The sequence below is a fragment of the Bos indicus x Bos taurus genome, chromosome 15 (genome assembly GCF_003369695.1).
Source record: "Bos indicus x Bos taurus breed Angus x Brahman F1 hybrid chromosome 15, Bos_hybrid_MaternalHap_v2.0, whole genome shotgun sequence".
NCBI lineage: Eukaryota > Metazoa > Chordata > Mammalia > Artiodactyla > Bovidae > Bos > Bos indicus x Bos taurus.
In genome coordinates this window covers 76268606-76282916 of record NC_040090.1, presented here as the reverse complement: position 1 = coordinate 76282916, position 14311 = coordinate 76268606, and the positions used below count along the sequence as shown (strand labels likewise).

General features: G+C 37.1%; 1 protein-coding gene across 2 annotated transcripts in view; it reads right to left on the bottom strand.

Moving 5' to 3' along the window:
* ARHGAP42 (Rho GTPase activating protein 42) overlaps positions 1-14311 on the bottom strand; it is a 349920-nt gene that overhangs the window by 55227 nt on the left and 280382 nt on the right. For both annotated transcript variants that reach the window (XM_027563908.1, XM_027563909.1), the window contains 4 exons: positions 9809-9909; positions 7980-8089; positions 5415-5493; positions 4018-4057 (listed from right to left, as the gene is read on the bottom strand). In XM_027563908.1, coding sequence (XP_027419709.1) covers positions 4018-4057; positions 5415-5493; positions 7980-8089; positions 9809-9909 — 330 coding nt within the window. The remainder of the gene's footprint in view (positions 1-4017; positions 4058-5414; positions 5494-7979; positions 8090-9808; positions 9910-14311) is intronic.

Sequence of the window (14311 nt, the reverse complement as noted above, 5' to 3'; positions counted from 1 at the left end):
CTGTATATTAGATCTAATTCCTTGAATCTATTTGTCACTTCCACTGTATAATGTAAGGTATTTGTGTTAGGTCATGCCTGGATGGTCTGGTGGTTTTCCCTACTTTTTTCATTTGAATCAGAATTTTCAATAAGGAGTTCAAGATCTGAGCCACAGTAGGCTCCTGGTCTTGTTTTTGCTGACTGTATAGAGCTTCTCCATCTTTGGCTGCAAAGAATATAATCAATCTGATTTCAGTATTGACCATCTGGTGATGTCCATTTGTAAAGTATTCTCTTGTGTTGTTGGAAGAGGGTGTTTTCTATGACCAGTGCGTTCTCTTGGCAAAACTCTGCTAGCCTTTGCCCTGCTTCATTCTGTACTCCAAGGCCAAATTTGCCTGTTACTCCAGGTATCTGTTTTCCCATTTTTGAATTCCAGTCCGCTATATTGAAAAATCCATCTTTTTGGGGTGTTAGTTCTTCAGTCGTGTCCGACTCTGTGTGACCCCGTAGACGGCAGCCCACCAGGCTCCGCCGTCCCTGGGATTCTCCAGGCAAGAACACTAGAGTGGGTTGCCATTTCCTTCTCCAATGCATGAAAGTAAGAAGTGAAAGTAAGTCGCTCAGTCATGTCCGACTCAGCGACCCCATGGACTGAAGCCTACCAGGCTCCTCCATCCATGGGATTTTCCAGGCAAGAGTACTGGAGTGGGGTGCCATTGCCTTCTCCGGTAGGTCTTCATAGAAGACTTCAACTTTAGCTTCTTCAGCATTACTGGTTGGGGCACAGGAATTGGATAACTTAGATCAAATGGATAAATTCCTAGAAACATATAACCTTCAAGACTGAAATATAAAGAAATAAAATATCTGAATAGATAGATTATTAGTAAAGAGATTGCAAAAAAAAAAAAAAAATCCCAACAAACAGAAGTACAGCATCAGACAGTTTCACCTGTGAATTTTATCAAACATTCAAAGACTGAATATCTATCCTCAAACTAATCCAAAGAGTAAAGAAGGCAGAACATTTCCAAACTCATTTTATAAAGCCAGCATTATCCTGATAACAAAAACAGACAAGGACACATAAAAAAGGAAAATTACAGGCCAACATCTCCAATGAAAATAGATGTAAAAGTCTTCAACAAAATATTAGCAAACTGAATTCGTATATGCTGCATGCTAGGTTGCTTCATGACTGTGTGGTAGTTATGCCCAACTCTTTGTGACCCTATGGACTGTAGCCCACAAGGCTCCTCTGTCCATAGGATTCTCCAGGTAAAAATACTGGAGTGTGTTGCCATGCCCTCTTCCAGGGGATCTTCCTGGCCGAGGTTTTGAACCCTCCTCTCTAGTGTCTCCTGCATTGGCAGGCAGGTTCTTTAACCCTAGTGCCACCTGGAAAGCCAAACTGAATTCAATCACATATGAAATTAAAATAAAGAGGAAAATAAAATAAAAAGGAAAAAAAAAAAAAAGAAAAAAAAAAAAAAGGAAAGGATGATCATGATCATCAAGTGAGATTTGTTCTAAGGATGCAAAGCTTGTTCAACTTCTACAAATCAATAAACATGATACTCATACTTACAAAATGAATCATAAAAAATGTAGACTGTCTCCATAGATGCAGAGAAAGCATTTCACAAAATTCAGCATCTTATTATGATAAACACTCTCAACAAAGTGGGCAGAGAAGGTACATATTTTGACATAATAAAGGCTATATATGACAAGCCCACAGATAATATCATACTCATTGGTAAAAAGCTGAAAGGTATTCCTTTAAGATTATGAACTATATAGAAGAATGCTCACTGTAACTACTTTTATTCAATATAATATTGGAAGTCCTAGCCACAGCAGTTAGGGGAAAAAAGAAATAACAGGAATCCCAACTGGAAAGGAAGATGAAAAAATGTCAGTATTTGCAGATGACATGATACTATATAGAAAAAACAAACTATAGAGTCCACCAAAAAAAAAAAAAAAAAAAAAAACCCACCTCTTAGAACTAACACATGAATTCAGTAAAGTTTCATCATACAAAATCAATATACAGAAATCTGCTGTATTCCTATAACTCATTACAAAATATCAGAAAAAGAAATTAAGAAAACAATCACATTTACAACTACATAAAAAAGGAACACCCTGGAATAAATTTAAGCAAAGAGGTAAAAGACATACACTGAAAACTCTAAGACACTGATGAAAGAAATTAAAGATGACACAAATGGAAAGGTATACCACACTTATAAATGGGAAAAAGTAATATCATTAAAATGATCATACTAGCCAACGCAATTCACAGATTCAGTGCAATCCCTATCAAACTACCAAAGGCATTTACCACAGAATTAGAACTAATAATCAATGATTTTATGGAACCATGAAAGAATCTGATAAGGCAGATTTCAGACAAAAAAAGAATCATCAGAAAAACAAACCCCTAAATGAGTAAATAAATAAATAAAGCTGGAGGTACCAAACTCCTTGATTTCAAAGTAAACTGCAAAGTTACAGTAGTCAAAAGAGTATGGTAAGGGCATAAATACAGACACAAATCAATGGAAGAGAGTAAAGGGTCTAAAAATAAACCCATATATTCATGGATAAATAATTTATGACAAAGGAGTCAAGAATATAAAACGATAAAAGGCAGCCTCCTCAATAAATGGTGCTTGGAAAACTGGACAGACACTTGCAAAGAAATGAATATAGTACCACGCACAAAAAATCAAATTGAAATGGATTACAACTTAAACATAAGACCTGAATCCATAAAAATTCTAGAAAACAATGTAGGCAGTAAGCTCCTTAGTATGTGTTGACATGGAATTTTTTTGATCTGACCTCAAAAGCAAAGGCAACAAAAGCAAAAATCAACAAGTGGGCCTATATGAAACTGAATAGCTTCTGTACAGCAAAGGGAATCATCAACAAAATGTATTGGTGATCTACTGAATGAGGGGAAAATATTTGCAAATCATATATATGATAAGGGGTAAATATAAAAAAATATATAAAGAACTCAAACAGTTGAATAGTAAAAAACAACTTACTTAAAAATGGGCAGAGGATTTATATATTTTATTCAAAACACACACAGATGGCTAATAGGCACATGAAAAGACATTTAACACCACTAATCATCAGAGAAATGCAATCAAAATGAGATATCACTCACACCTGCTAGAATGGCTATTATCCAAAGGACAAAAAAAGAAGTTTTACAGAGAATGTGGAGAGAAGGGAAACTTTGTACACTATCGGTAGGAATGTATACTGGAGCAGCAACTACGGAAAATAGTACAAAGGTTCCTCAAGGTTTAAGAACAAACTACCATAAGATCAAGTTATACCTCTTCTGGGTATTTATCCAAAGAAAATGAAAAATACTAACTTGAAAAGATATATCCATCTCTATATTCATTGTGGCATTATTTACAATAGCTAAGATATGGACACAACCTAAATTGACACTGATGGGAGAATTGGATAAAGAAGATAAGGTATATACACAAAATGGACTACTGCTCGGCTATAAAAAAGGAAATTTTTTGTTTGCCATTTGCAACAATATGGAGGGAACTCAAAGGCATTTTGTTAAGTGAAATAAGTCAGAGAAGGACAAATACCATACGATTTCACTTATATGTGGAATATAAAAAAATAAAACAAACAAAAAAGAAACCAAACTCAGATTCATGGTTATCAGAGGGAAGGGGTTGGAGGCTGGAGGACAACTTTATGGTGACAGATGGTACTAGACTTACTGCAGTAATCACTTTACAGTTTATACAGAAATTAATTGTTTTGTTGTATAGCTGAAACTAATTTGTTATTTTTGTTGTTGTGGTTTAGTTGCTCAGTCCTGTCTGACTCTTTGAGACCCCACGGACTGTATCCCGCCAGGCTTTCCATGGGATCCCCCAGGCAAGAATACTGGAGTGGACTGCCGTTTACTTCAACTAAAAAAAAAAAAAAAAAAATCTACATGATAACATTTCAAATAATTATTAAAACAACTTACTTTCTTCTTTCTTGCTAATAATTGCAGGCAGGGTATAAATCTAAAAAACAAAAGAAGTCAGCCAGTCATCTGCAGTTAAGGAGCCACAACAGATAATGACCAGGGTGGTACTGGTTCAGTGATATAGAAACAGAGTGTCTTGACTTCAAGGTCCTACCACTACTGTGTGCACAATGCCCTCCTCCAGTCTTGCCTCCCACTCCTTTTCCTCCCTTGCTGTCCTGCCCTGGGCAAAGGTTTACCCCTTTCCCTCTGATCTAAGCATTTCATTCCATTATCCAACACGAGGCACCATCTCCCTTCTCCAGGAAGTACCTCATGACGGATGCACCTGATTGTTTCCTCCTCAAATTACCTGCTTAACGTTTTTTCTCAGCATGTACCCTAACTTGTGCTTCTTAAGCTATCACACTGTCTTCTAAATTTCCTGTAGGTCAGGGCTTGCCTCTCAACTATTAGCAACTATTAGTAAAGAGACAAGTTGCTTTGTTTTTAATTTTTAATCTGTCACTGACAGATAATTTTGTAAATTATAAAAAAAAAAAAAAAAAAAAGTAAATGTAATAAACAATCAAGAATAGACAGTCTAAATTTTTTTATTATTAAATTCAACAGATGTAAAATGACTCCTAATTGCTACAAAATTTTCCAGATCCTTAATCATAATCTTTGTACTCAGTGTAGCTTGGTAATAGTTGGTAGGACAGATTCAAAATCTAGGGTCCACACTTTGTGTAGCTCTGCTGTTGCACAGGCACTTTTCACAAGTTCTTTGCCATTTAAAAGACAGTTTTCAAGGGACAGGCTGGTGTCTTCTACTGGCTCTGTGCACTCATCCCTCTAAGCCCTCAGTGCCGTGCGTCACAGACGTCATCAGTGGCGTATTCCCTTTTTTATATACGCCTCCCTGATCATTTCAAGTAAATTTATGTCAACATCAAAATATCTATTAGAAAAATGGGGATCTGGATTGAGGGAAATGTCAAGTTACAAACAGTTTTATCAAAGGAGACTTCTAACCCGTGGTCTAGGTTACCCTGAAATTTGTTCATCATGCTGATCACACTGGCCTTGCAAACCTCACACTGGCCTTGCAAAGAGTAGACACTCAAGAACTAGCAAAATAAAGCAATCCAATCAATGTAGCCAAATAAAATTACTTTTTGAAAGTAATTTTAGGGTTTTAAATTAGTCCTAGAAGTCTCCCTGAAAAATAAATTCAAAAGTTGTTGTTATGTGCCAGTGACACAACATTAGAAAACAGTAAGAGTCTCTACTCCTGATTTGCTATTTTAATATTTTCAAATATACTATATAGAGGCATATAAATTTTTTATATGTACTTTGCAATTATTAGAACAATAGAATCAAAATTAGAGAATGTGTCGTATTCCTACCGGTTCCTTTCCATCCATGGCTTCAAGCCAGAGTTTTCGATTAGCTTCTGAAAAGGCTTGCAATGTGATGATCCCATGCCTATTAAAAATAAGTATTATATATATTCAATTCACTTATTTATGCCTTTAAACATATGCTGTTTATTTAAATTCTTAGTTAAAATAAATTAAAATTTGAAGAAAAAGCAGGAAAGAGAAAAAAGAGAAAATAATATAGATAGGAGAGAAAAAAAAAGAAATTAAAAAATTGAAAAGAAATCCTAAGTGTTTTAGGTATAAGACTGTCTGAAGGAGGCTGGTCTCAAACTACTTCCCCTAAAATGACTGAAAAGGATGACAGAGCCACAGTCATTAAACTTCAAAACCACCTAAACATTCCATAAGATGTGAATAATTAAGAATATGACCCAGGGTATTATCATCTAGTCACTAAAAATAATTACAATGAATATATAGCAATGTGAACTTCCCTGGTGGCTCAGACAATAAAGCATCTGTCTACAATGTGGGAGACCTGGGTTCAATCCCTGGGTTGGGAAGATCCCCTGGAGAAAGAAATGGCAACCCATTCCAGTACTCTTGCCTGGAAAATCCCATGGACGGAAGAGCATGGTAGGCTACAGTCCCTGGGGTCGCTAAGAGTCGGACATGACTGAACCACTTCAGTTTCATATAGCAATATGAGAAGCCTTATACTATAACTAGTTAATTTTACAGAAGACAATAAGACCAAAGTGTTTATACAATGATCACAGTATTACCATTAACACTTTAGAAAACAACTCTCTCCCATGTACCCATTCTGAAATAACTACTTGAGGATGTGCTTCAAGAAAGAGCAAGCAAAGGGAGAGATGAAATCAATATGAAGACAAAGACAGAAAATCCAGGAAAAAAGTGAAATTAACCTAATGAACTGTGCAAGCTGTTCATAGGATAAACAGAAACTTAGAGGGCTCTGTGACAAGGTAAACAAGAAGGCAATCTCATTTAAATATTGTATAATGGGGAAGCCAATTACAAGCCTAGAATGAGCTAAAACTGTAACAAAGGGATATGTCTTCATGGTTACAGGAAAATGGATCATTATATTGATAAGAAATGGAGAAACTGATTATAAAGATTAAAGTAATTTTATTTTGGGTAATCTAAGCCAGTTTAAAATAGCAGTAATAACAACATTACTTGTAGGCTGTTTATTGTGTGCCAGGCACTGTTATGCCTCCTTCATTAACCTATTTATTCCTCACAACAACCCTTTGATGTGCATAGTGACTAGCCTTGTTTTACAGATGAAAACAACTGAAGCACAGGGTTTAACAGTGTGCTCCAAGGTTATATATCTAGAAAGCACTGCAAAAAGAAAAGAAAAATCACTAATATGTTAGTATTCATCTAGACAGAAAATCAAGACGTTCCTATCACAAAATTATTAAAACCAATGGACATAGATTGATATATAAAAAAATTACTAGTCTTTCCACAGCAGTTTCAACCATAAAACAAAAATGAGTTTCTACTAATGAAAGAATCCTATTCAAAGTTTCAATGAAAAGAAGACACCCAAAAACAAAATGGGGGAAAAAAAGATATATAAAATCTTAGGGAGAGTTCAATTCACCATTGTTTAATTAACAACTTAATAGAACTCCAGTCAAAAATCCCAAAGGAATTTTTGGAGAGAAAAGTAAACTTGCTCAGCAGATCTACAAAGTATAAGAACACAAGGCCAAAACAGCTAACACTGTTTTAAAGAAGCATAAAAATGGAGCCATGTCCTACTAAATAATTATAATCTATAGTATATGTAAGCTATGATATATAACAGTGTATACAGTATGTCAGAGTGTTATATATATATATGTGGTATATATTCACACGCAAAGCTAGAGTATTCAGAAGCATGGTGGTAATACAGGGGAAGAATATATTACGGAATACCACAGAGATCAAGAAACATACTTACATACTTTTCCTGACTTTGTTTCTACTCTACTTGAAATGATAAATGAGTACAGCTAACCAGTTCCATTAGATGACGAGCTTGGCTGCACAACCTTTATGTCTCTCCCAATATCCTGTGACTAAGAATGCCCAGAACAGTGCTGTGTGCATGGAAGGCATGGAATTTCAGTGGCCGAAGGAAGCTTACGGCAAATGCAGCAGTGTCTTTTTTTATACTTTGGCACAAAGCCCCTAGGTTTCAAAACCATACAGAAAGGCTGGCCCAGGAGCCATGAACAATGCTGTCAGGTTCCTTCACTGGGAAGGGGAACTTAGTCCACAATGTGTGCTTTTGAACAAGACAGTCATTTACACGATTTTTCAGATTCTTCACTGCGTGACATTACCCTTTGGTAGCACTCTGTGTCTAGTTTATTTTTTTGAAAGCATCATGTAATCCATATTTATTGAATAAACAAGTGAGAGAATGAATTAAACATATACTGCTTTTTTAAAAAGAGACTCAAAAACAAGCACTTTATGCTGTTTAATATTTATAGCTATACACAGAAAAACATTAATCTAAACCAAATTAAAAAATACAAAGTGAAAATTTCAAACCTTTCGACCACTTCTATGTCAAAGCAGAATCGTTTATCAATTGAATCTGTCTTTCGTCGGATACAAGATTTTAATTTAAACATTTCTGGTGAGCTAGTAACAAGGCCATTCTGAAACAAGAGGTGGAACATATTTTTGACATGATGACAGAGTGAACTGAAATATATTAAATATACCATCTAAAGTTTCCATATTAAAATAACTTAGAGTACAGTTTATGTATAAAGATCAAAATTATGCCCTGTTTCAATAAATATTAATACAAAGATGTCTGGCTAATGTTAACTTCCTAACTGTAATACACCAAACCATTTATTAATAAATTAATCACATGTATATGTTTTATTCAAAGAATTCTGAGAATTCTGTGCCTATCACCCTTTAACATTTACTTATCATGTTACATTATACTATAATGTGTATATATTTGAATCAGAGCTGTGGAGTATTAAATGACAGCTGACAGTTGACTCCAAATCTCAAGAGAGTTACCAAAATAATAAAGCTCTAGTAGATACTTGTTATAGCGCTATTACTATCATGCATACCATGTGATTCTTCTGCTGGTAACCCATTGCTAGCCTGCTTCTGGAACTAAACCTCTTTGCACAGAATCCAACATAAGCTCAATTCATAATTCTCTTCTATACCTGAAAAGCCATTCAATTTTAAGGAGAATATTTACCTAATGCCTGGTTAATTCTATTGTCTCTGGTTACAAATCTTATAGATTTATTAATAGAACTCTGGCTTGGTCTGTTTATTATCTCACTACTGTCACATGAACTCACTTCTGGGCAACAGCTTTTCTTACAAAAACTTGAGTAGAAACTAAGGTGTGATTACAGCAGTTAACAACTTCTCGTGATGGTAGCAATCTTAGATTTCTTTTTCTCTGGTATGTGCTCCTTTACTTTATGTCACTTTGAATCATTAGACTCTATTGAATGCCCAAGCACAATAAGTTTCAGTTGATATATTTGAATGTGTGCCTAAATTAGGTCAACATTTACTACTCCATGATCTATACCACAAATTAGGTGGGGAGTCACTTACTTTCTACCATCTTTATCTTCTAGTTGGTTAAAAGGAGGTGAGCCTCAATAATCTTTAGGATAGGAGGCGAGCCTCAATAATCTTTAGGATAACTTCCAGCTCTAGGACTCGCAGATGATGGCTCAGTCATCTTATTTGTAGGTCTCATCGTCTGCCATATTCATATCTTAACTCACAAAAAGACTGCAAACTCCATGCAATAAAGGTGCTGCACTCGGCAGCACTTCCGCAGACAAAGTACTCTTAGTTTGTACTGTTCGCCGCCCGTGTGAGACATTCAGTGACTGATTGACTTCAGGGGTAAATGAGCACTCACTGGTTTCTTTTGAGAAACTTTGTTGGCCAGCATTTCAGTAAGAAGGACTCAGTGCTTGCAGGGACTGTGGCATGCAGGGACAAACACGGGCTCCCACAGGAAACCACCGGGAAGAAAGAGGCGGACTTCGTGAGCCTCGACCTGCCCCTGACAACCTCTGTGGGCTGCTGGCAAACCAACACCACAAACAACTCTGCTGCCAGGAATGTGAGAGGCCATCCACCAAGGTGTCCGTACATGTAATGTAACTGCTTATAAAGATTCACGGCCAAAGTGAAAGAGAAGTACTGGCTGTTCTTTTTAAGTCATCAAGGTCTTTAGAGAGAAAACTTTTGTGACTTTTCAATGTTTAAAAATTGTGAACACGTTTATTAGAAAAATACGTGCAAAAGATTTTTATTTCCATTACTTAAATAACAATTTCAGTTAAAAGACAATAGAAAAAAAAATGACTCACCATTTTCCCACTGGACTTCATTTCTGAAACACTCATTGTAAAAGTTTTACTTCCTTTATCATATGTACAATAATGTTTAATCCATGTAAAACCAAGAGGTCCTAATGAAAGGAAGCAAACAATACAGACTGTTAACATATGAGTTGCATCCAAGTTTGTGCAGTTTTCGATGCTATGAAGTACAACTGAGGGTTTCCATAGACCATGCAAGTCAGGTACGCTTACTGTGAGTGAGAAAGGCCAGTCTGGAGCTAGAGTGGTGTAGGGTAGAGTGTCTTGCAACCAGACAACTTGGCTTAATTTGCAGCTCTGACATGTACTTGGTACAATCAAGAGTTACTTTAGCTCTCAGCTTCAGTTATCTCGTCTGTGAAAGTGGTTTACCCATGGATGTGGGAAGGATGAGAAGGAACAGTCTGAGGTGCTATAACAGGTCTCCTTACATCTCCCTTTATCGTCTACTTTCAAAATTGCCAGAAATACCCTGCTCAAAATTTAGCCAGGTCATTTCATCCTTTTGTTCAAAACTCTCCAGTCATTTCCCACATCTCCCCAGATATAAACCGAAGGCTCCAAATGATCTGGATAGAAGGATATTATTGGTCTTACTGCCTTTTGCCTCCTACACTCAATGCTAGTTACACTGGGCCCTGCTGGTCTCTGAACATGGAGAATGCATTTCTACCCCAGAGCATTTCCACTCACAGGATGACTCTTCCTTCAGATGCCTGCATGACTTACACTGTAACTTCCTTCAGGTTTTTTCCTAAATGGCCCTTTCTGTAGACATAGCTAGTATCACAACACCTTCACCATGACATTTCATTTCTTATCTCTCTCTTTTTTTTTTTGCTTTACTTTCTTCTCAACAGTTAACAGGTATATGATCAACACTTTACTAATTCATCTTATTTACTGTCTGCATCCATAACTAGAATCTAAAGCTCTATGAGAGAAGGAACAAGTGATGTTCTGTGGAACAGCATATTCTTAATCCCTGGAACAGGGCCAGACACATAGTTGCTCTTCAATAAAGATTTGATGAAGGAATGAATTATTCATCTTTCTCTAAGACTTTATTGACCACAGAGCTGTTCCCTTTTAACACTAATCTAAAAATTTAAATTCAAATCTCTCTTTAAAATGAAGGGTTGGTTTCCTTGGTGTCTCAGACACTAAAGAATCCACCTGCAATGCAGGAGACTCAGGTTCGATCCCTGTGTCAGGAAGATCCCCTGGAGAATGGAAAGGCAATCCACTCCAGTATTCTTGCCTGGAGAATCCCTTGGACAGAGGAGCCTGTGGGCTTACAGACCATAGGGTCAATGGTGCTAGTGGTAAAGAACCCACCAGCCAATGCAGGAGCCGTAAGAGATGTGCATTTGTCTCCTGGGTTAGGAAGACCCCCTGGAGGAGGGCATGGCAACCCACTCCAGTATTCTTGCCTGAAGAATCCCATGGACAGAGGAGCCTGGTGGGCTACAGTCCAAGGAGTCAAACACAACTGAAGCAACTTAGCATGCATGCATGTATAATGTTCACTTTCTTTTTCCCATAAATATAACCTCGCTGGGGTATGCAACCCTTTCCCACTGCATACCACTCTGTCATCCAGTGTTCCCCTTAAAAACTGGTTGATGCTGCTTCACCTGGGCAAACAGATGAATCACAAGTTCAATTGTTTCATGACCTCGGTAAAAGACTTCATCTTTCCCACAGGGAAGCCAATTATCTTGCACCCAAGTGCCCCAGTGGGCTGAGTGGGTTGCAAGTGGAGCTTGTTGCCTAAAGCTTCTTCACACAGGGTCCTGTCTGGATTAACACCTGGATCTCTCTAGCAACAATTATATACAATGTTATTGCTGGCTGGGTTTTATAACAATGTATTCAAAACCAAGAAACAGAATTGTAAAAATGCACCTCTTGAGAAAAGTGTTTCATGAGCCATTTGAATTTTTTTCTGTAATAATAGTGCCTTTGGTGTCATATGTAGCTTGAATACTTAAACCACTCCAGACTTTAAAATTATGGGGTGCAGCGCTATACTTGGTAATCACAAAGGATTACTGCAATTAACTTCAATTCTGTTTTGGGACTATTTCACACTGTAATACTTAATAATACTTGTTGCTAACTCTGTTACATGTGGTGTAAAATACTTAAAGGCTTACAGTTGATTAGTGGAGAGTGGCTGGATAGAAATCCTTATAGTGATTTTACTACTTAGGAAGCAATTTATGAAGCAATATTAGCTATAATTTTTAAATAAAGCTGCTACAACACTCTGATGACCTATTAGACCCAAGATGTTTCATCCTGCCTCTATGTTAACTTCAGAACCCCATGCATTTGGTCTTCAAGTGTGCTGCACACACATGCTGCTTTCTTTAAAGTTGCTTGGCACCAGGCCAGTGCAGATGTTCTTAGGCAAGTGATTCTGAAGTCCCTAAAAAAAGTCTGGGAAAATAAAATTTATTACAGCTCTGAAGTTGCAAACCAAAACAAGTTTAATTATCTTATCCAGTGATCATCTGAGGTTGCTGAGATGATGTCTGTGGATTGGGAGGGAATTAACATTCACTGGATACCTACTAAGAGTCAACATTTTATCTAGAAACTTTCAAAGTCAGACATTATAAAGAGCATTTTACATAAAAGAAAATAAAGCTTAAGAGCAGCAGATGGTGCTGCTTTCTTCATTAAGAGGGCATGTGGTTGGAGTTCTTCCTTTTAGAGGAACAATACTTCTCAGGAGTTGTTGTAAGAATTAAATGATATAAATACAAAGTGCACAGAACAGTAAGGGCTCCTGGAAGTACAGTGGTATTACTATGCACCACTACTGATAACAGAGACATTCTATATACATTATCTCTAATTCTTACAATGTTATTATGAGATTAGATATAAATATCCCTCTTTTAAAAATGAGGAGACTGAGCTCAGAAAGTTCCCTACCCAGAATTACCCAGTTAACAGGTGGCATAAAATTCCAATATAGCTCTATCTGACTCTGGACCCCATGCTCTTCCTGCTTAAACTGGAATCTACCAGAATGCAATTCACTGTATACCTGGAGGTGGGTAACATACAAACCACATACTCAGATGAAGTGGAGTGCTGTGTCTAAATAGCAATCATCTGCTACCATCCCATTACATCCATCTCCATTTATCAATCAGTTTATAGCTCTGACATTTACTATTGATCACTGGTTGCTAATTGTGTAAGTTTATCTGTCTTATACCTCCCACAACTGAATAAACATCTTGGAGCCATATTCTTCACCTCCTCTTCTGTTCTCCACAAGACTTACTCAGTGATAGCAAGAGCACAATCAGTGTGTCTTAGTGAAATGGTCAGATTTTCTTAATATAAATGCTCTCAAAGATTCTAAGAAGAAATCTTCTTCTTAGAATGAATTTCTTCTTCTTAGAAGAAATGAGTACTTTTTCCTCATAGAAAAATAATTCCAAAGCATATAATCCCATTCATTTTCCTTTTTAAATCCCTAGGCAAAAGGAAGAAGTGAGGATGGTAAGTGGGAATGAAAGGAGTGAGGGATTACAGTGAGGCAAATTAACACTTTTGAGAGTGATGAATACATGTGTTATGTTGACTGTGGTGATAGCTTCATAGGTGGATACATGTGACAAAACTGATCAAACAGTACATTTTAAATATGTGCAACTTATTGCATGCCAAGTGTGCCTCACTAAAGCTATAAAAACAGCACAGGCAGATATACAGTAAAATGGAGATGGATGCTGTCCGGGGAACAGGAAGAATGTGATAAGAGAGGATGCTACAAATAGAGAGGAGCCTTGAATGCCATGCCTGACCACGGCCATCACAGGAGAGGCACAACCAAGCAAGCACTGCAGAGGAAGCTGCTGGAAGCTCTCTGAGAACGGACTGAGGTCGACAAGCCTGGAGGCAAAAAAGAACAGCAAGGAGGCCAGCACAAGACTATGGAGATGGAGAGAAGGTATGGGTTCACAGGGTATTAAGGAGATAGACAGATTTGGTCCCAGGCTACAGAAACACTGGAATTGAAGATTTACCTGAGTTCTGTAGCCTAAAGCAGATGTTAGAGGGATAGGAACTCTCAGAGAAAAGGTCAGTGCCACAGAGGGCTTTATGATCATTTCAGACTGACCCAGAGAAGAAGTCAGGTATCTGAGAATAAAAGATATCAACATCAGACAGGTGCATAAAACACTGCATTCTGTCTATGCATCCAGACCCCAGATTATTAAAGGGCTTATGCTTTTAGTATGATCCAAATGTCCAACAGCTGGGGAATAGGTAAGCAAATTTTGGCACCATCCAGTGGATGGGCTACCAAGTCGTGGCTGAACAGGACATATGTGAAGATTATGTACACAAGAATTTTGCTAGGTAATCCAAAGCTTTTTTGAGTAGAACATGATATTGTATACCCACAATGATTTTAGCAACTGTGTTAACAATAGGGGTGAGGGGGGACCTCAAGAAATAAAG